Source organism: Artemia sp. Qi Xiang Cuo, chromosome 12 (assembly GCF_049724085.1).
Source record: "Artemia sp. Qi Xiang Cuo chromosome 12, ASM4972408v1, whole genome shotgun sequence".
NCBI lineage: Eukaryota > Metazoa > Arthropoda > Branchiopoda > Anostraca > Artemiidae > Artemia > Artemia sp. Qi Xiang Cuo.
In genome coordinates this window covers 37,888,694-37,909,862 of record NC_142805.1, presented here as the reverse complement: position 1 = coordinate 37,909,862, position 21,169 = coordinate 37,888,694, and the positions used below count along the sequence as shown (strand labels likewise).

Sequence of the window (21,169 nt, the reverse complement as noted above, 5' to 3'; positions counted from 1 at the left end):
CAAATATTGTCTTTTGGTTAGTTCAAAATCCCCCCCAACAAGCGTTGTAAGTTTTATTTTCACAAACGAAACTGTTCCTAAAATATTGCTGGTATGCCCTTTTTACAACCTGCATACGGATGGTAGGTTGCCATCCGTACAACAGAAATATTCTCTGAAAATTTCACCTTTATACCTTCTTAGGTTGGGGATTTTGAGATCGCCAGAAGACACTGTGTGTATTCATTTAATGCTGCTTCTACTTTTACTGTAACTAGCGACAATAATGGCATTAAGTTGAATTTTTTAGGGAACATTTTGGAGGAGTTTCATTTACTTTAAAAACCCATATGCATGCAGATATTAAAAGGGCATATAAGCACTATAGGGAATATAAGGACACAGGCAGCGCCGTTCTATCATAGCTAGTAATATCATTGATATTTTAAAGGGGCTAAATTGATTGAAAATTAAGAGTTCTAGTGCCCTCTTAAGAGTCAAAAATTACTGGAGGGCAATCAGCCTTCATTTTTAGCTCATAGTTTTCCAGACACTTCCATTCAAACTTTTAAGAGAGCCATTTTGTTCAGCATAGCTGAATGGTCTAGTAACTATATCAATAGGGTTATTGGGTAGGTCAGCCCCCCACAGTTATGTAATTTGCCCATTATGCTTAAAAACTAAATGTTGCTTTAAAATTAAATCAAAACACATTGTTTGTATGCTTGTTGCCAATAAGACATCTCAGCAATACACCAAGAACGACTGAGGGTATTAAGTTCAAATTCTCAGGGCTACTTCTATTACTACTTCTGCTCCTAAGATTTTACTAAATCAAAAGAGTGTAACTGTTTCCAGGCTGTGAAAGAATATTTTTTTGGGAATGGTATTAACTTTTATTTATCAAGTCAACTAGAGAATATATATGACTAAATTAAGAATACTATTTGTGTCATGATTTTCAAAAGAGTTGATGTTGTTAAAAATTGCTGAAAAAGTTTCTCCAGCATATAAAAAGCAGGCCAAACGATAAATTCTTAAAAAAAAAACCGTAAAGATTCAAACTATTATTTTATTTTTCCCTTAAAAGGACTATGTCAATATAAAATGAACAGAAATTATTAAAAAAAAAACTTTTTGCACAAAATAAGTTCTTCAAAAAAAGTAAAGAACTCCATTAAATCAAAAATGAACAAAAATAGAATCAAATAAACTACCAAGTATACAACTACCACAAATCAGTATCAACAAATAAATAAAACCCAAAATGAAGAGAAATTAAAATAAATAATAGAGTCAAACTCAAAACGAGCAGAAATTAATATGATTAGAGTTCAAAACCCCTATGCTTTCTATAAGCAAGAATATAATTTGTACTTTACTGAAAAAATTCTTTAAATGCTTATACTTTTATAACTTTAAAAAATCAAAGATTAATTAAGATTTTAAAGAATAAATATCAACATATGTATATTAAACTGACAATGGACATTCATTTGAATTTTGACATAACTATGCCTCCAGGGTTTACACCCCCAGCCTCAGAGGCAAAGTCTATAGGTGATGAAAGTTCCTTCAAAGCTGATCTAATCACTGGAGCCATCTACCATAGTACTTGCTTCATGACTGGGTTCAAGGCTATATAAAAGTTTATACCGTTTATTTGCTTCCGAAAAAATGACAAAAAAATAAACTGGGATCCGCGAGCAATGATAGAAATATTTTGTGTAATATTGCTTAGGATTTATGCTTCCGATTTTGGAAAACCGGACAATTCTGATTTCTGATTTTCAATGATTTTCTGATCTTCTAATGTTCTGCGTTTATTCTAAACTTATAAATGCTAACGAGCGCTCTCGTCGAGCTGAAAATACTCTAGTATTTTCTAGAGTATTCTCGAAACGGCTGGTCTACCTTTGACCAGCCGCTTTACTGGAAGGCAAAATATATCGTCGATGCAGAGCCTGCCACAAGTACTTTAAAAATTCTATTGTTGTCCTAGGTAGATTTCACACCCACATCAGTTTCCTAGGATCCATTGGCTTCCTTATGGCTGACTCGGGACTTTTGGAAATCAAAAGTAAAGTTTACGTATCTAACATTAGGTGAAGTATATTACACGGCAAAGCTGTTTCTCATGCTTTGCGAGAACATGGTCTGTTGGAGATAGCCCTTTATGTTTACCTTTTATCATCAAAACTGAATAGCAGTTTTTGACGGCAATGTCATGCTACCAGAACCCCTTGAAAAGACAAAACAGGCGAACGAGTTGCTCCTTGAGGGAGATACCATTGATGACCCGCAAGCTCGGTGCCAGAGTTTATCTATGAAATATTTCATAGTATTTATCTACAGTCTTTATCTACATGTATGTAGATAAAGCTACATGTATGTAGCTTTATCTACAGTCTTTGTTAAAATTGCTTTCTTACTTTACTGGTTGCAGCCACAATCTTTACACGGCTGTTTCGGCTGTTCGTGAAGTCGACTTTTCAGTTGAAGAAAGACAACCCAGAGCAGTAAAGAATGTTACAGGAATACCTGTTCCGGAGAACTGAAAACTATTGGGCATTACTTTTCTCCTGACTTGGTGATCGAATAAACATTAATGAGAAGTATGAAAACGAGTGGTAGTCTGACGAGAGGGAGAGGCATGGGAGAAAAGCAGCAGACAATTTGGACATCTGCTATGCCTACTTTGGTTCATGTTAACGAACTCATCCAGAATGAGACTGGCCTTGCAGAGTTGACTGTTGAAAATCACACAGAAGCAATATCTTTTAGGAAAGGTAGAGCGTGGACATAGAAAAGATAGTTCGATACATTTAGTCCATATAACCCTTCAGGCAGGGTTCACAGCTTTTGAACGTGGTCACTGGTGTCCGTGCTTCATCATCTGTAAACATAGACGATGCCAAATCTGTGGGAATAAAAATTCTGAAGGATATGGAAGCGAAAGAAATATACAAACATGTTTTCAGGAGAAAGCTGCAACTATGACTGAGAAGTCATCTGTGGTGATAGATAGCGAGAGGGAAATTGCCGAACCAGCTCTAATCTTTCAACGTCCAGCCTCAGTGGCTAGTACCAATGGTTCTGACTTGAACGAGGTTCTGTCGTTCGAGCTCTGTACTTTCCCACCATCGCTCTTTAGTTCGTTTGAGGTGATAAGGACAACCGACAAAGTATCTCTAACAAATTCACTGATAAAATTTTAAGGGGATCAATGGTCTAATTAAATTGCCAACCTCCCAGTTAGACGATGGCTGGCTAGTCCATAAAATACTGTGGACTACCGGATCCACATACTCTAAGGAGGCAGAATCTTACGTAGATTATTTCAAAAGAAATGTTGGCCAGGCAGTGGTAGTTTTTGACTCTTACGACGAACGACGAAAAATTACACATAGCTGAATAGAACCAAAGGTTTGTCGTGTCCAACAGCTGTACCATGCCAAACTTGATGCATGTGATATCTTTATGCAGACAGAAACGCTTGAAAATAACAGACGAATGTATGACATAAAAAGGATCAAGACCAGAATAGGAGCCAAAGCAGCAGATCCACTCGTATAGGAGCAAAGTCCACCCGTTTGCCACGCAATGTCTGGCTGCGATACAACATCAAGACTTAACGGCTTATTGTTAAGAAAGCTTGCAAGATCTTCAAGACACCAGGATCTAACCATCCGGAAATCACCGAAGCTGGAGATTAAGCTTTGCTTCGCATGTGCAAAGAGAAAATTAATGAGAAAACCCTGAAGGATGTCCGCGTGCAGCTATTTACTATGCGGTTTGCTAGTTCAATTGCTTTCGTTTAGGCAGGGCGGCTTCCGCCAACTTTGGCTGCCGCAAAGTACCACTTTTACAGGTGCTATTTGCAAATAATGAAGTGGAAAGACACGTCCAATTCACTAAAGCCTGAAGAGTTGGGTTGGCGCTTCTCTTTATCGCGGAAAATGTATCTTCACATTATGACAGATGCTTCACCAGCAGCCAAAAATCTGCTTAAGATGGTGGGGTGCCAGTGCACCAGCGGGTGCGAGCCTCTCATATGCAACTGCCGTTGGAACGCTTTACCCTGCAGCTTTGCCTGCAGGAAGTGTAAAGGGGCCTTATGTGCTAACGCTGAAGCTAGACAGGATGAGGACGATAACAAAGACGAGTAGGAAGAAGAATTAGCTTTCGGTTGTACATTAAAACCAAAATATTTTTGTGATTAATTTACCTGAGTTCAAAACGTTCCTTTTCATTACTGATTGATTTGAGGTTTTGACCCCGATTGAAGAATTGGTTTTTAAGAAGGTATACTTATCAACCCCTCACGTCACAGGACCCTCAGAGGTGGAATTCAGGTAATAGTAAAAAAACAACCCTGAGTTTTGACCTCATATTTGGCAATACACTACCTTATTTCATATAGAATGATTCTTTAGTCGCAGGAATCCGTCAAATAATGATCTGCGTACTTTACCCACCCCTTCGCCCCAAGAAGATAAAAATTGATACCCTGATTCGGAATACTGGATTTCTGACGTCGTATTCGGATTCGTCATGCTTGATTTCAAAGGAAACGACTATTTAAACTCCAAAACATTAATAAACACAAAAATCGATTTTTTTCCCCCTCATTTTTCCTCTTCAGGGGCAAATTTAGGACACTTGGGCATGAGAGGTTTTGTTGGATTTTGTTTGTAATTCAGCTGATTTTATGAAAATTTTGGTGTAGAAAAAAATTGTGTTGCAATTTCTCCGAGGTCAAACCGTATTTTTACTCCACTAATATACCAGTTTCTAATCTGCCCACAAGCGTAGAATTCTTTACGCAGTAATTACTGATTAAAACTTACAAATTCAGCAAATTATGTCTAAGCAAAATAATCTTATTTGGAAACAAAGGGAATGCCCTTGCCTCAATAAAAACTATCTCTTAACTTTCCTAATGCGTGCAGTAACTATACAAACCTGTAGCATTCCACTGAATAATTCTTTCTTTGAAACAAAATCAATCCTCTACGTGACACCCGTGTTTGAAGTATTATATCACCACTGCAGTCTAACCAGTTTACAGTTCTTTCTCCATCTTGCCAAATTGACAAAACAAATTGCGTATTATAGGATACTAAAACATTGGAAGTTTCATCGTTCTTGAATATTGTTAGTCCTGAAGTTTCAGATGGTAACATATGAGTATTTTTTTCGAATTTAACTTCCCCATCAACTAGTTCATGGTCCATTTTTATAATTGTCACGGAAAAGGGATGAAGTACTGCAATCAGGATTTTTGATCCATGCCTAAAAATAATAAATATAAGGAAGGGAAAAGGTCAATGACAAATTTTTTCCTAAAAGAATTCATAAGGCTTTTAGTAGAGATGTCGAGTTGCATAAATATTTTGACAGAACTCTTATGTTCAATTTGAGGGTATTTTTGCAATGTGAGATATAAAATAAAATATTTCTTCACATTTATTTCAAAACTTAGTTATATTTTCTTTGGACCCCTCTCCTCCACGATTACAAAAATATTCTAAAATTACCTTAATAGTCTGAGCAACTGTGTCCTTCCAAATAAGGAAGTAGTTAATAACTTGTAGGCCTGTATGTAATTTATGCCTTCGATTTTTCTTTTTTTTATCTCAGGTTTTGATATTTTTTCTAAGCCAGTGATTTCAAATATATTATCTCTCATGTGCCTCTTGCGAACAAATTGAGTTCCAACACCTCCACCTGCTGCTCGGTTGGGACGCAGCTTTCAAGAACCACGGAATAAAACAGCTTTTAGACAATTTCAGGGCTCCATTTTCAGGCGAACCAATATCATTTTTGTTTCGTTTGTTTACCAAAGACTTTAGGGACTTGAGCCCAAGATATATTTTTTATGTTTTTGTTCCTTTATGACCCAAAAACTTTAAGCCTGTAATTTTCAACAGATTTAGCCAAAAACATTCATAAACATTCCTTTCGCAATTAAAAGACGAAGAAGATTTTGCCACCTTCACTAGAAATTCTTGCATTTAGGCCATATTAAAGAAGAAAATTTACAACTCAAGACTTTGGATGAACTCTGTTATTGAACTCTCTCAGTCAAACCTAGTGAATAAGCCAGAAGTTAGTGTTTGTTATGTATGAATTTGTTAATTTTAATTTTCATGCTTTAGTATTTCATGCTTTAGTACTGATGCTGATCGCTGTATTTAGGTCAAAATAATCAGACTTCACTTATTACATAAATATTGAAGTTTAGAGTTTCTTAACGTATTTAACCTTAATTAAAGATGCAAGGGTATCAGAAGTAACTAAGAACAAGTTTGAGGCACAACAGAACACAGCATGCCACCACATGGCTAAGAATGGCTAAGTACCAAATACAAAATGATCCAATATTTTATTCCAGTCACAAATCTTCCTACTACAAAAAAAGGGAGGACAAAGATGACTTAACAAGCTCTTACCTATTTGAAGTTTCTATCAGGGGCACGCAAATATCTGGTAGCCAACTGTTTCGAACAGTTCGAGGTAACAAACTGTAACTAAGAAATAATAGGCTACGGACCAAAAGTAAACAAAACTTCAGGAAACAATTTTGATAACAATTTGTAAATCTATAGAATTATCTTTTTCGTTGATTCCAAATGTATAAAATTTATTAAGTTGTTAACCATCATAAGCTACTAGCCTTAAAAAAATTACCCGATTTTTGAAAACGAGGGAAGCATTCCCAAAAAGTCAAAAGATCTTATTTAAAATCAAACAATAAGATTCAGCGTATTTGACAATCCTACCATAGAGATTTCAAGCTCATATCTGCAAAATGTGATATTTTGAATTTTTGCTACAAGAAAGATCATAGATGTGGTTTTTTCCCAGGGGGATCGTATAGAGCCAATCAAGCTAGGAGATCGGGAGAGGGATCGTTTGAACAGAAAGTAAAAGCTCTAGTGCCGTTTTCGAGTAACGAAAAAGATAAAAGGGCAACTAGCCACCGTTTAGAGCCCCTTTTTCCCTATAGACATCCAATCAAAACTGTGAGATAGTCATTTGATTTAGCAGAGTTGAAATGCCCAAAGACCGTGACTTTGGGGATGACAAGACCCAGTCTATCCCCTGGGCAAGGTTTCCAGTTCTAGAAACAGGAATACCTCGATCTAGCACAATCATAGTAGAAATAAATCTTAAATCTCCCTTAATTCCCAGAAAAAAAGTCAGAAAATTTTGGAAAATTCTCCTGAAAATGGCATTACTTGCAATATATATGAGGGCAAAACCAAAACTCTGTAAATATGTAGTTGGCTTGTAAAATTTGGGTATATATCCTATGTATCATCATTTTACTAGCTTCTATTTATCGGGAAATTTTCAGGTTTAGTGTTATTTCGAATGATAATATAGTCAGCAGATACCCAATTGTTTGGGGTGTCCAAAAATTAGGTTTAAATTTAAATCAGATTACCGTTTAGGCTGCCCTGAAAATTAAAGATATTTGTAATAGTGTGTTTTTGTTTGCTGTTTATGCATAGGCTAGGCAAAGGCAAAAATGTTGCTCAGGCTTTTAGCAAATTATCAGTATGCCATATCATTATATTTGTGACGATTCATTAACTTTTAATAATCTTAAATGGCAGTGCTTTGTCATAATATGGTAATACTTTCTTCCTTTTTAAAATTATCCACCCGTCCGCCCTCTTTCCTAAATCTCTCTAGCCTGAAGAGGTTACAATGGGATTTATACTTAACTGAAAACGAAGCATTTTCATTTTTCAAAGAAACTGTTTCTTCTTTATGAATTGAAAAAGACATTAGAAGTACACCAAAAATATGCAAACCATTATTTTGGTAAATACAAATATCTGGTACTAATGATAAACTTGTTTTGTCTTTTCGGTACTAGCTACGGCTGTATGCTCTTAGAAAAATTGCATTTTCCACAGGGAATATAAACCTTCAAAGGGCCTTACTTTTGGAAAAGTGCCATAGATGTCACTGTTGATTCAAGAGCAAAAGATACTGTTGGTAAGAGTACTAATTTTTGCCAATTACACCGGCTGTCTCTTGACTCCAATGCCAACTCTGGAACTATTAAATGAATATTATTGTCAAAGTCGATCAAAACTAATCCTGTCATCGTGATTGAGTTTCTTTGAAGCTTGCATGGCTGGCAAAATTTTATATCCAGTCGATGTCTATCTCGGTTAAATGCTAGAGCGTTCCACAAATTCTTCGTCCTAAACATGGCTGAAATTTAAAGGACTATTAATTTTAGAGTTGTCCTCTGCTCAACAACAGAATCTAGTTTATTTTGAGGATTGATGGAAAATTAAAAAATTTTAATGGGTGGGGATAAGATAGTTGAACAAATTCCCTACTATCGGATATATGGAATGAGCTTTCTACTCACGGGGAAAGGTGTTGTCCCAGGATAGAGCTATCCCAAGCGGCATCGTCAGATATTTACCATTAACTTTAGGTTTTTATTAACAAAAAATATAAATTTTTTGAGCAAATTGGACATTTGTAGGAAGGGGGCCTATAAATGACAATGAAGATTGTTCAGGCAAGTGTTCCTTACGCTGCATAAGCAATGTAACTTCTGACACTAATTTCACAACATTACCTCTTTTTTCCTACAATTTTTTCTTCAATTTTATCAAACTGGTCATGGCAAGTTCTTTATAACTGCTTACATTGCTCAATAATAAGCCTGATTTCACCCATGTAATCTATTTCCAATTAGGCTAAGTTCAATTTACAAAAATGTCCTTTTAACAAGTTTTTCTAATGTTCATTTCCAAACAAGTGTAGAAATCCCAATACAACACTGCAAATAACTACAGAATCAAATTTAGAAGTTATAGAAATTGCTGTATGTTGCACTACCATCTGTTTCCTCTTGAAGAAGTTAATACTCAAAAGCAACATAGATATTGACTGGGTCTTACCAACTCTTTCTTTGCTGTGGCTTCAATTAAATTTATAGTTCAGCACTCTCTTCAACATTTTCTGAAATGGTCACTTGCATTCCCTTTGTCTGTTTGGAAAATCAAGTTCAAACAGGCATACCTAGAAAATATGTTTTTGAGGAGGACACTCCCCCACAACCCTTAGGGCAAGGGTTTTAAGTTATGCCCTGGGGGCATATAAGGTTTTTGTAGAAGGTGTTGTCGAAGAAACTTCAAAAAAGCTCATTCGATTGGAAATTCAAAGGGCTAGTGCCCTTTTTAATAGTCGAAAGTGATTGGAGGGCAACTAGCCCTCCGACACAGCCATCATTCCCCCAAACACATCCAATCAAAATTTTGAGATAACCATTTTGTTCAGCGTAGTTTATTGCCAGATAGAAAATATTTTTTTGAGGAGGACACTCCCCTACAACCCTCAGGGCAAGGGTTTTAAGTTATGCCCTGGGGGCATATAAGGTTTTTATAGAAGACGTTGTCGTAGAAACTTCAAAAAAGGCTCATTCGATTGGAAATTCAACGGCATAGTTCCCTTCTTAATAGTCGAAAGTGATCAGAGGGCAAATAGCCCCCCCCCTCCACGCCCATCATTACCCCAAAAACATCCAATCAAAATTTTGAGATAGCCAATTTGTTCAGCATAGTTAATTTCCAGATAGAAAATATTTTCTTGAGGAGGACAATCCCCAACAACCCTCAGGGCAAGGGTTTTAAGTTATGCCCTGGGGGCATATAAGGTTTTTGTAGAAGGCGTTGTCGTAGAAACTTAAAAACAAGCTAATTTGATTGGAAATTCAAAGGGCTAATGCCGTTTTTAATTGTCCAAATTGATTATTGGGAAGCTAGCCCCCCACCCCCACTCCCATCAGTTCTCCAAAAACAACCAATAATAAATTTGTGATTTCCATTTTTTTCAGGGTAGTTTATTTACAGATAGAAAATATATTTTTTAGGAGGACACTCCCCTAAAACCCTCAGGGCTAGGGGTTTAAGTTATGCCCTGGGGCATATAAGGTTTTTATAGAAGGCGTTGTCGTAGAAACTTCAAAAAAGGCTCATTCGATTGTAAATTCAAAGGGCTAGTGCCCTTTTTAATAGTCGAAAGTGATTGTAGGGAAACTAGCCCCCCCCCCCACGCCCATCATTTCCCCAAACACATCCAATCAAAATTTTGAGATAGCCATTTTGTTCAGCATAGTTTATTTCCAGATAAAAAATATTTTCTTGAGGAGGACAATCCCCTACAACCCTCAGGGCTAGGGTTTTAAGTTATGCCCTGGGGGGATATAAGGTTTTTTATAGAAGACGTTGTCGTAAAAACTTAAAAAAGGGCTCATTCGATTAGAAATTCATAGGGCTAGTGTTCTTTTTAATAGTTGAAAGTTATTGGAGGGCAACTAGCCCCCCCCCCTACGCCCATCATTCCCCCAAATACATCCAATCAAAATATTGAGATAGCCATTTTGTTCAGCGTAGTTGATTTCCAGATAGGCAATATGTTTCTGAGGAGGATAATCCCCCACAACCCTCAGGGCAAGGGCTTTAAGTTATGCCCTGGGGCATATAAGGTTTTTGTAGAAGGCATTGTCGTAGAAACTTCAAAAAAGGCTCATTCGATTAAAAATACAAAGGGATAGTGCCCTTTTTAATAGTCGAAAGTGATTGGAGGGCAACTAGCCCCCCCCCCCATACGCCCATCATTCCCCCAAACACATCCAATCGAAATTTTGAGATAACCAGTTTGTTCAGCGTAGTTGATTTCCAGATAGAAAATATATTTTTGAGGAATACACTCCCCCACAACCCTCAAAGGCTAGGGTTTTAAGTTATGCTCTGGAGGCATATAAGGTTTTTATAGAAGGCATTGTCGTAGAAACTTCAAAGAAAGCTCATTCGATTGGAAATTCAAAGGGGTAGTGCCCTTTTTAATAGTCGAAAGTGATCGGAGGAAAACTAGCCCCCCCCCCACGCCCATTATTTCCCCAATCACATCCAATCAAAATTTTGAGATAGCCATTTTGTTCAGCGTAGTTGATTTCCAGATAGAAAATATGTTTTTGAGGAGAAAAATCCCCAACAACCCTCAGGGAAAGGGTTTTAAGTTATGCCCTGGGGGCATATAAGGTTTTTACAGAAGGCGTTGTCGTAGAAACTTCAAAAAGCCTCATTCGATTGGAAATTCAAAGGGCTAGTGCCCTTGTTAATAGTCGAAAGTGATTGGAGGGCAACTAGCCCCCCCACCACACGCCCATCATTCCCCCAAACACATCTAATCAAAATTTTGAGATAGCCATTTTGTTCAGCGTAGTTGATTTTTACATAGAAAATATGTTTTTTTAGGAGGACACTACCCCAAAACCCTTAGGGCGAGGGTTTTAAGTTATGCCCTGGGGGCATATAAGTTTTTATAGAAGGCGTTGTCGTAGAAACTTCAAAAAAGGTTCATTTGATTGTAAATTCAACGGCCTAATGCCATTTTTAATATCCAATAATAATTAAAAGCCAAAACGCCCCCCCCACGCCCATCCGTCCTTCACTCCCAGCTAACCCCCCATGCTCAACTAGTATATTATTCCTCACCGGCGATTTTCACATAGAAAATATGGGTTTGAGGAGGAGAATCCCCAGCAATCCTGAGGGTAAGTGTTTAAAGTTATGCCCTGGGGGCATATAAGGTTTTTATAGAAGGGGTTGTCGTAGAAACTTCAAAACAGGCTCGTTTGATTGGAAACTAAAGGGCTAGTGCCCTTTTTAATAGTCAAAAGTGATTGGAGTGCAACTAGCCCCCCCACGCCCATCATTCCCCCAAACCCATCCAATCAAAAATTTTAGATAGCCATTTTGTTCAGCGTAGCTGATTTCCAAATAGAAAATATATTTCTGAGGAGGACACTCCCCCACAACCCTCAGGGCAAGGGAAGGCGTTGTCGTAGAAACTTCAAAAAAGGCTCATTCGATTGGAAATTCAAAGGGATAGTGCCCTTTATAATAGTCGAAAAGTATAGGAGGGCTACAAGCCCCCCCCCCACGCCCATTATTCCCCCCAACACATCAAATTACAGATTCGCTGGAGCCCTGTTGTTGAGTGTTGTTGATCCCCACATATAATATATGATTATGATATGTACACTCCCCCACAACATATAGTGACTGGGTTGTCAGTTCTGCCATGAGAGCATATGAGGTTTTTTATAGAAGACTTTGTCGTTGAAACTTCAAAAAAGGCTCATTCGATTAGAAATTCAAAGAGATAGTGCCCTTTTTAATAGTCGAAAGTTATTGGAGAGCAACTATCCCCTCCCCCTACGCCCATTACTCCCTCAAACACATCAAATAAAAATTTTGAGATAACCATTTTGTTCACCGTAGTTGATTTCCAGATAGAACAATATGTTTCTGAGGAGGACAATCCCCCACAACCCTCAGGGCAAGGGTTTTAAGTTATGCCCTGGGGGCATATAAAGTTTTTGTAGAAGGCGTTGTCGTAGAAACTTCAAAAAAGGCTCATTCGATTAGAAATTCAAAGGGCTAGAGCCCTTTTTAATAGTCGAAAGTGATTGGAGGGCAACTAGCCCCCCCCCCCTACGCCCATCATTCCCCCAAACACATCCAATCAAAATTCTGAGATAACCATTTTGTTCACCGTAGTTGATTTCCAGATAGAAAATATATTTTTGAGGAATACACTCCCTTACAACCCTCAAGGGCTAGGGTTTTAAGTTATGCTCTGGGGGCATATAAGGTTTTTATAGAAGGCGTTGTCGTAGAAACTTCAAAAAAGGCTCATTCGATTAGAAATTCATAGGGATAGTGCCCTTTTTAATAGTCGAAAGTGATCGGAGGGAAACTAGCCCCCCCCCCCACGCCCATCATTTCCCCAATCACATCCAATCAAAATTTTGAGATAGCCATTTTGTTCAGCGTATTTGATTTTCAGATAGAAAGTATGTTTCTGAGGAGAACACTCCCCGAAAGCCCTCAGGGCCAGGGTTTTAATTTATGCGCTGGGGGCATGTAAGGTTTTTTATAGAAGGCGTTGTCGTAGAAACTTCAAAAAGGCTCATTCGATTGCAAAATCAAAGGGCTAGTGCCCTTTTTAATAGTCAAATGTGATTGGAGGGCAACTAGCCCCCCCCCCCCCCACACGCCCATCGTTCCCCCAAACACATCCAATCAAAATTTTGAGATAGCCATTTTGTTCAGCGTAGTTGATTTTTACATAGAAAATATGTTTTTGAGGAGGACACTACCCCATAACCCTCAGGGCAAGGATTTTAAGTTATGCCCTGGGGGCATATAAGGTTTTTTTTGTAGAGGGTATTGTCATAGAAACTTCTAAAGAAGCTCATTCGATTGGAAATTCAAAGGGATAGTGCTCTTTTTAATATTCGAAAGTGATTGGAGGGCAACAAGCCCCCCCCCCCCCCACGCCAATCATTCCCCCAAACACATCCAATCAAAATTTTGAGATAGCCATTTTGTTCAACGTAGTAGATTTTCAGATAAAAATACGTTTTGAGGAGGACACTCCCCCGCAACCCTCAAGGCAAGGGTTTTAAGTTATGCCCTGGGGTCATATAAGGTTCTTATAGAATGTGTTGTCGTACAAGCTTCAAAAAAGGCTCATTCGATTGGAAACTAAAGGGCTAGTGCCCTTTTTAATAGTCGAAAGTGATTGGAGGTCAACTATCTCCCCCACCCCTATCATTTCCCCAAACACATCTAATCAAAATTTTGAGATAGCCATTTTGTTCAGCGTAGTTGATTTCCAGATAGAAAATATATTTCTGAGGAGGACACTCCCCCACAACCCTCAGGGCAAGGGAAGGCGTTGTCGTAGAAACTTCAAAAAAGGATCATTCGATTGGAAATTCAAAGGCATAGTGCCCTTTTTAATAGTGGAAAATTATTGGAGGGTAAATCGCCCCCCCCCCCCCCCATGCCCATAATTTCCCCAAACACATCTAATAACAATTTTGAGATAGCCATTTTGTTCAGCGTAGTTGATTTCCAAATAGAAAATATGTTTTTGAGGAGGATACTCCCCCACAACCCTCAGGGCAACGGTTTTAAGTTATGTCCTGGGGGCATATAAGCTTTTTATAGAAGGCGTTGTCGTAGAAACTTCAGAACAGGCTCATTCGATTGGAAATTAACGGGCTAGTGACCTTTTTAATAATCGAAAGTTATTGGAGTGCAACTAGCCCCCCCCCCCCTCCCACGCCAATAATTCCCCAAACACATCCAATCAAAATTTTGAGATAGTCGTTTTGTTCGACGTAGTTGAATTCCAGATAGAAAATATGTTTTTGAGGAGTACTCTCCTCCACAGCCTTCAGGACAAGGGTTGTAAATTATCAACTGCGGTCATACAAAGTTTTTATAGAAGGTGTTTTCGTAGAAATTTCAAAACAGGCTCATTTGATTGGAAATTCAAAGCGCTGGTGCCCTTTTTAAAAGTCGAAAGTGATTAGAGGGAAACGCGCCCCCCCCCTCACGCCCATCATTTCCCCAAACACATCCAATCAAAGTTTTGAGATAGCCATTTTGTTCAGCGTAGTTGATTTCCAGATAGTAAATATGTTTTTGAGGAGGACAATCCCCCACAACCCTCAGGGCAAGGGTTTTAAGTTATGACTGGGGGCATATAAGGTTTTTGTAGAAGTCGTTGACGTAGAAACTTCAAAAAAGGTCCATTCGGTTGGAAATTCAAAGACCTAGTGCCCTTTTTAATAGTCGAAAGTGAATAGAGGGCAACTAGCCCCCCCCCCACGCCCATCATTCCCCCAAACACATCCAATCAAAATTTTGAGATAGTCATTTTGTTCAGCGTAGTTGATTTTTACATAGAAAATATGTTTTTGAGGAGGACACTCCCCCATAACCTTTAGGGCAAGGGTTTTAAGTTATGCCCTGGGGGTATATAAGGTTTTTGTAGAAGGCGTTGTCGTAGAAACTTCAAAAAAGTCTCATTCGATTCGAAATTCAAAGGGCTAGTGCCCTTTTTAATAGTCGAAAGTAATTGGACAGCAACTAGCCAGCCCCCCCCCATGCCAATCATTCCCCCAAACACATCCAATCAAAATTTTGAGATAGCCATTTTGTTCACGTAGTTGATTTTCAGATGGAAAATATGTTTTGAGGAGGACACTCCCCCACAACCCTCAAGGCAAGGGTTTAAGTTATACCCTAGGGGCATATAAGGTTTTTATAGAAGGCGGTGTCGTAGAAACTTCAAAAAAGGATAATTCGATTGGAAATTCAAAGGGCTAGTGCCCTTTTTAATAGTCGAAAGTGATTTGAGGGCAACTAGCCTCCCTCTCACGCCCACCTTTTCCCCAAACACATCCAATCAAAATTTTGAGATTTTATTAAACGTAGTTTTAAGGTCTGGAAATTAGGTATTTGTGGATGAAAACTCCCCCACAGCCCTCAGGGCTGGGTTTGTAATTTAAGGATTCTCCGATTCCTTCATATTATTTTTTATGGAAGGGATACTCGTATAAACTTTAGAGAGGGCTCATTTGATTGGAAATTGAAAGTTCTTTTTCACTTTTTAAGAGTCAAAAGAGATTGGAGGGCAACTAGCCCCCCCCTCCTCCAAGCTCTAAATGCATAAGATAAAAATATTGTTAAAAATAGTTGAAAGGTTAAGTAACAAAACTCTGGCGTCGACGAAACCCCCCAGGGCCCGGGGGCAGGAAGGGATTCTCATATAAACTTCAGAGAGGGCTCATTAGATTGGAAATTGGAAGTTCTAGTCCAGCTCTTACGAGTCAAAATCGATCGATACCCCCCCCCACCCCCTTTTTCCCCATCCCTCCCTTAGAACTAATTCTGTTTATACCTGAAGGCCTAATGAGAGTTAGAATGTTTTAGTATTAACACGCACCTATTAAGGCGTCTACTCTCCTCACTAAAAAGGAAAGAAACAGAGAGAGTAAGGCAGTGGCAGGTCCAGGCGAGGGACGAGGGGGGCGCCCCCCCCTAACGTAGTCTAAAGTACTGTAATTTACTTAATTAACGCAAGATTGCGTTAATTAAACTTGCTCCTAACGTAAATTTATCGGATCAACCTATTTTACCCCCCCCCCTAAAAAATCCTGTATCTGCCCCTGGTGTAAGGGCACTATAAATTTTAATTCGTAATTCAATGAAACCCGTTCCAAAGTAAGGCGCCAATGACGCAGTAGGTTTTAGGCTTCTGCAGTGAGGCGATACTCAAACTCTTGTTTGTAGTTATTTTTATTCGATTCAAACTTGATTTGCATATTCAATTTAAATTTCACTCGTTTTAAGATTTATTTATTCATTTACATTAATATATATTGTATGTTTGTTCGCATTGATTGTTTATTTAATCTCTGTTCGTTTTAAGTTTCATTTATACTTTAATAGCAAACTATTTTTTTCGTTTTAAGCTTGATTTTCATATTCAATCTAAACATTACTCGCTTTAAAATCCATTTATTCATTTATATTATTACTTATTGTATGTTTTTTGCTATGATTGTTTATTTAATTTCAGTTTGTTTTGGGTTTGATTTATTCTTTAATAGTAATTTCTGGTCGTTTTGAGTTTGAATTTTAACAGGTCTTCATATCTCCTGAGCTTAAGTTTAAAATGGCCTTTACTTTTCTTTGAAAAACTTATTTTTCGGAATTTTTTTTAATTAATCACTTAAAAAGAGCTTTAAATTCATGTTTGAATGAGCTCCCTCGCAATTATCTTGGACCTTAGGTTTGATACAGTCTCCCTGTTAAAAATAAAACAAATAAATCTGCATCGACTATGTTTCCTCTGAAAAAAAAATTACCCATTTTAAAAACTGGAGCTTTAAACCTCTATGGTAAGGTTCTCTGATATGATGTATCTACTAAAGGGATTTTCAATAAGATATCTTGCTTTTTTGGGGGTGTTTCCCTTTTTTAAAAAAATCATGCACATTTTCTCAGATTTTTGGTTTTGGGTGGGTAACAAGAAACTGAAAGAATTTTATATATTTAGAGGCAGTATAAAAAGCCAATATTGCCGGTTTAACAATTGTCCTGAGATTTCAAATTTAAGTTTTGGTGAATATTCGTCCAAGTAACTTTTTACTTCCAGTTTTTTTTTTTTTAACGACAATCTGTTTGATAAGATTCTCTTGGGGCAATTTTTTTTTAAACTTGTTCATTTTATTTAATTGAATATGACAATAAAAAGAAAGTGGGTTAATTTGGCAGCTGGATAGTAAGTTTAAATTTTGTTTTTTTTTCGCTATTCTATTTTTTTTTTTTTTTAGTGTCCGAATATATAAGGGATTTAAAATCGAAGGAGGGAGAATTGTCCCGTTATGAAAGAGGCATATTTTACATGGCCATTATAAAATCAACACGTGGTATCTATGCAGGCAGGGCGTAGGCAATTGCATAAAGACAAGCCTACATCTCTTATAATCTAAGGAAGCAATAAATCTTTCTGTAATTTTGGTTTGAGTTTGATTTTATTTTAAGATTAAATGCATAATAACTGAATATATTATGGATTAAATAAATTAATCCTTCCGCCAGCATTTGTTGCTGTTTAAAATTTACTATAATTTTGTCTTATTTTGCATGCAATTTAATTGCTCTTTTTATTTGAGTTTTTTCCTAAAAGTATTTAAAAATAAACTTATTCCTACGAATAAAAATTCCTGAAATATATTCCCTGTCACCCAACCACCACTGATATTTTGGTGTTTGGCTCCCCCCCTTGGAAAATTTTCTGCCGACGCCCTTGTTATCACTCTTTGTTTTAGGTTTTAATATTTCTTTTTAGTTTCTTTGCAAAATTTTGAAACGAAAATATTTTAAAAAATTAAACTTTGAAAAACGAAAACTTTCCGATTATAGATGGATTAATCCTCAAAGCGTATTTTTAAAACAACGATGGCAAAAACGTACATACCACGAAAGCTTTCAACCACTAAATTCACAAGAAATAGATAACAAAATAGTTGTTGGTGTTTGTAAATCCTGTTTCAAGGTTTGTAGCTCTAAGGTTGCTATAGTTACAAATACTAAAAGACGCCTATTTTGGAAGTTGAGACCAGGACTGCCAGTTTGTTATTATTCTTCGAACTGACATTTTTAGAAACTTTAGATATTTGTTTCAGGCACATTTTTGTATACTTAACTGCAGTTTAAAGAAGAATTTAAACGTAAAAAAAATGTGGCGAATATCAAAGAGAAATAAAATTTGTTATATGCAACGTAATAATTCCCGTTCTAAGAATAGAAAAAATGGGGGATTTTTTCATTTTTTAGCCAGCTCTGGAATATCCCTTGCCTTATGATAGCTCAGTATTTCTTCTTACAGTTTTGTTTCTTGCATCTTTTTTTGGGAGGAGGGGGATGAGCAACAAGCCTCCGGCTTACCATTAGCCATTTTTTATAAATGAATTAATAAATAATACAAAGCTAAATTCAATCACTTTACTTGAATTTTGCTGCTCACATAACATTAGAAATCCTTCAAAATTGTGATTAATAGATTCGAAGTATAAAAGATAGGATTTTTTTTATTCCTTAGCGAAACAAGGATATATTTTCAAAGGCCAAAAGCCTGAGCACTGCCCAAGCGAAGGACCGAAGGCCGAAGCTATCGATCCTAGTAAGTGAATCCCAGTAATAGGAGGCATTAATATCCACTGAAGCGGGTTATTTGCCAGAAAACGGGCCTTAGTAAAGATTTAAGTATCTTTGGTCTGTCCGAGCCGTAGCTCTCTGTTTCATGATATTTGTATTTGTAGCCGGACTAGGCCTTTTACGCCTCCCCTGGCGTCTGTAATTAAGAGATTTTTGTGTGGCGTGATGAAAAAGACTTTTGTAGCATCCTTCGAAAATGAAACACCACAATTTTCCTTTTTAGCATTTTAGCAAGTTATGTCGTATTCAAAGTATAGCTATTTTACAAATACGCTTATTGTTTTAGTTAGTAACTATAGAAGAGACACTTTGTGAAAAGAAAATTTAAAAATCATTAAGTTTTCGTAAATTCGGCATTTTCTTAACAGATATCCAACTAATGCTATCAAATCGCAAGAATCTGAAAATTTAAGTGTTAAAAAATTGCGATATTTCATGTATCAAACAGTTTGTGGTAACGGACAGTAAATAAGGAATGATCTTAGCTAGTAGTAATCGGAACTCTAAAAGAAGTATTGATAACAATACATAGGCTACATAAGAAGAATCAGCTTCGTGATTCCAGAGATACAAAATTCTTCAAGTCTAAGGACAGTTTAAGAAATCAGAAGCTACAAAGAGTCTAAAGAAATATTCTCAGAAAGGGAGAAAACACCCCCAAATAGGCAAGTGATATTGACAACAACATGCCATCAAATTCAGCACATTCGAGAACCCTTTTATAGAAGTTTACAGTTCTAATCTACAAAAGTATGCAATTTTGTATTTTTTTTTTTCGGAAAGGAACATTACGGATGCTTGTCTTTTTGTTTGTTAGTTTGTTTTTCTTCAAGGGGTGATCAAACGGAACGACTCGAATAGATCAAGGTTCTAGAAAATCGAGAGACGGCCCATTCAGATGGATAATACTAGTGCCCTTTTCAAGTAGCCAAAAGACCGTGCCACATCAACGGGCGTTTTCTGTCATTATGTGGCACAAAACTACAGTTTCACACCAAAGAGGGCTGATTCGATTTACCTTGCTACTTCACCGTGCATAGTCCAACAATGACTCATAGCTCAAAAATTTTACACTAATTGTACCCCCCCCCCCCCGACCCGATATAAATAATCTACTGACTAAATCCTAGTTCCAATCCCCCTGACAATTTTCCTCGAGCTTCTATTCAATCCCCCGAGACTGAGATACTATACATAGTATTTTGACAACCTGGCTACAGTTGTATTTTAAAAATTTACCTTGCTACATGACCGTGAATAGATTTCAAGTTCTACAGAGCTCATAGTACAAAAAGTTTGATGTTAACCGAAAATCAAAATTTATTAACTGTTTTCGAGTTCGGCCCTTCGGGGTCTGTCATAGGGATTATTTTAAATAAATATCTTTTCTTATTATATATCTATCCCCCTTAACACTATTTTGATTATCTATGACGGTTATCAAAGCACTACAAAGGGGAACGTCCGTGTCTTACGACTTAATACCTAGCTGCTTGACCTTTGAAAAAAAAATTCGCACGGTGGCTCACAGCCCAAAACTTTGCCAATCGGCAGCAAAACATTTTTATCTCCCCCTCTTCTCTCCTTCTAAGATCATATGTCAAAGTTCTTTTACTTCCCTCCCCATAACAACCCCTGAAAGGTGTATCTTGATCCCCCTCAAGTCGTTCCTAGGTCTTCTAGGCTGATTTCCTCTTGAAATCCCTCCTGAAAGTTCTCCTTCAGGAAATCTCCCCCCCCCAGGAAAATTTCCTCATGGACAATTTCCCCTAATCATTTCCCATTATTCTTAAATGTCACCGTATTCTATTTTTTAAGCATCTAATTTCTAGACAAAACTTTCACAAACTTAAATTTTACAGAAGGATGAAGGCAAAGGCGGTACTACAACTAAATTACTCATTCTTCTCGGTCCCAGCTTGTGTTTGTGTTGATATGTTTATGCATGTATGATCTACTTAAGAGAGTGGTTGCTGAGAGTAGCATTGTTCAAAGTAACCATGATTTACCATGCTTTACACTAGCATAAACATTTCCTGCATTGACAAAATTTAGACACAAACTGATTGACGAGTGGGATTCCCTGTACGGAAGATATACCATCCCTCAAGTTTCTAGAAGACAATCTTTTTCCATCCAACGATTTTCTTCCTTTGTCGTTTCTTTTGTTGTTGCTGTTTCTCCAAAGGCTGTGATTTCTAATTTTTCTGTCCTAAGTAGAGACCGATGAGTGAGGAGGTATCTCTCAATCTTTTTAAACCATTACCACTTTGTCAAGATGTTAATAGAACACCGAATACTCGAGCAGAGGATTTAAGATCCTCTGAAACGTTTTCTTTAAAATCGTCGCCAGAGCCCCAATCGTACAATGTAGAGGATACAAAATCTGTGTCAGCCGGTACTGTGTACTTTTTAGACAGGGGTAATGCAGAATGAAGTAACCTAGAAAACCAGCTGCCAAAACCATAGCCCAACATTGATGTGCAACCCTTGTAGTAGTCCATTCAATGACCCAATTGTCATGGTGTGAGAGCAGACATAGCAATCAATATTTGGACAAA

The 21,169-nt window shown here is 37.3% G+C and overlaps 1 protein-coding gene across 1 annotated transcript in view; it reads right to left on the bottom strand.

Annotated features, from left to right (window-relative positions):
• Window positions 1–20,711, bottom strand: part of LOC148946088 (uncharacterized) — a 146,064-nt gene extending 125,353 nt beyond the window's left edge. Inside the window, exons 1-3 of the mRNA XM_089097598.1 lie at window positions 20,618–20,711; window positions 7,938–8,214; window positions 4,945–5,274 (exon numbers count right to left, since the gene is read on the bottom strand). Coding sequence (XP_088953724.1) covers window positions 4,945–5,274; window positions 7,938–8,214; window positions 20,618–20,711 — 701 coding nt within the window. The remainder of the gene's footprint in view (window positions 1–4,944; window positions 5,275–7,937; window positions 8,215–20,617) is intronic.
• Between the last annotated feature and the right edge of the window lie 458 nt (window positions 20,712–21,169).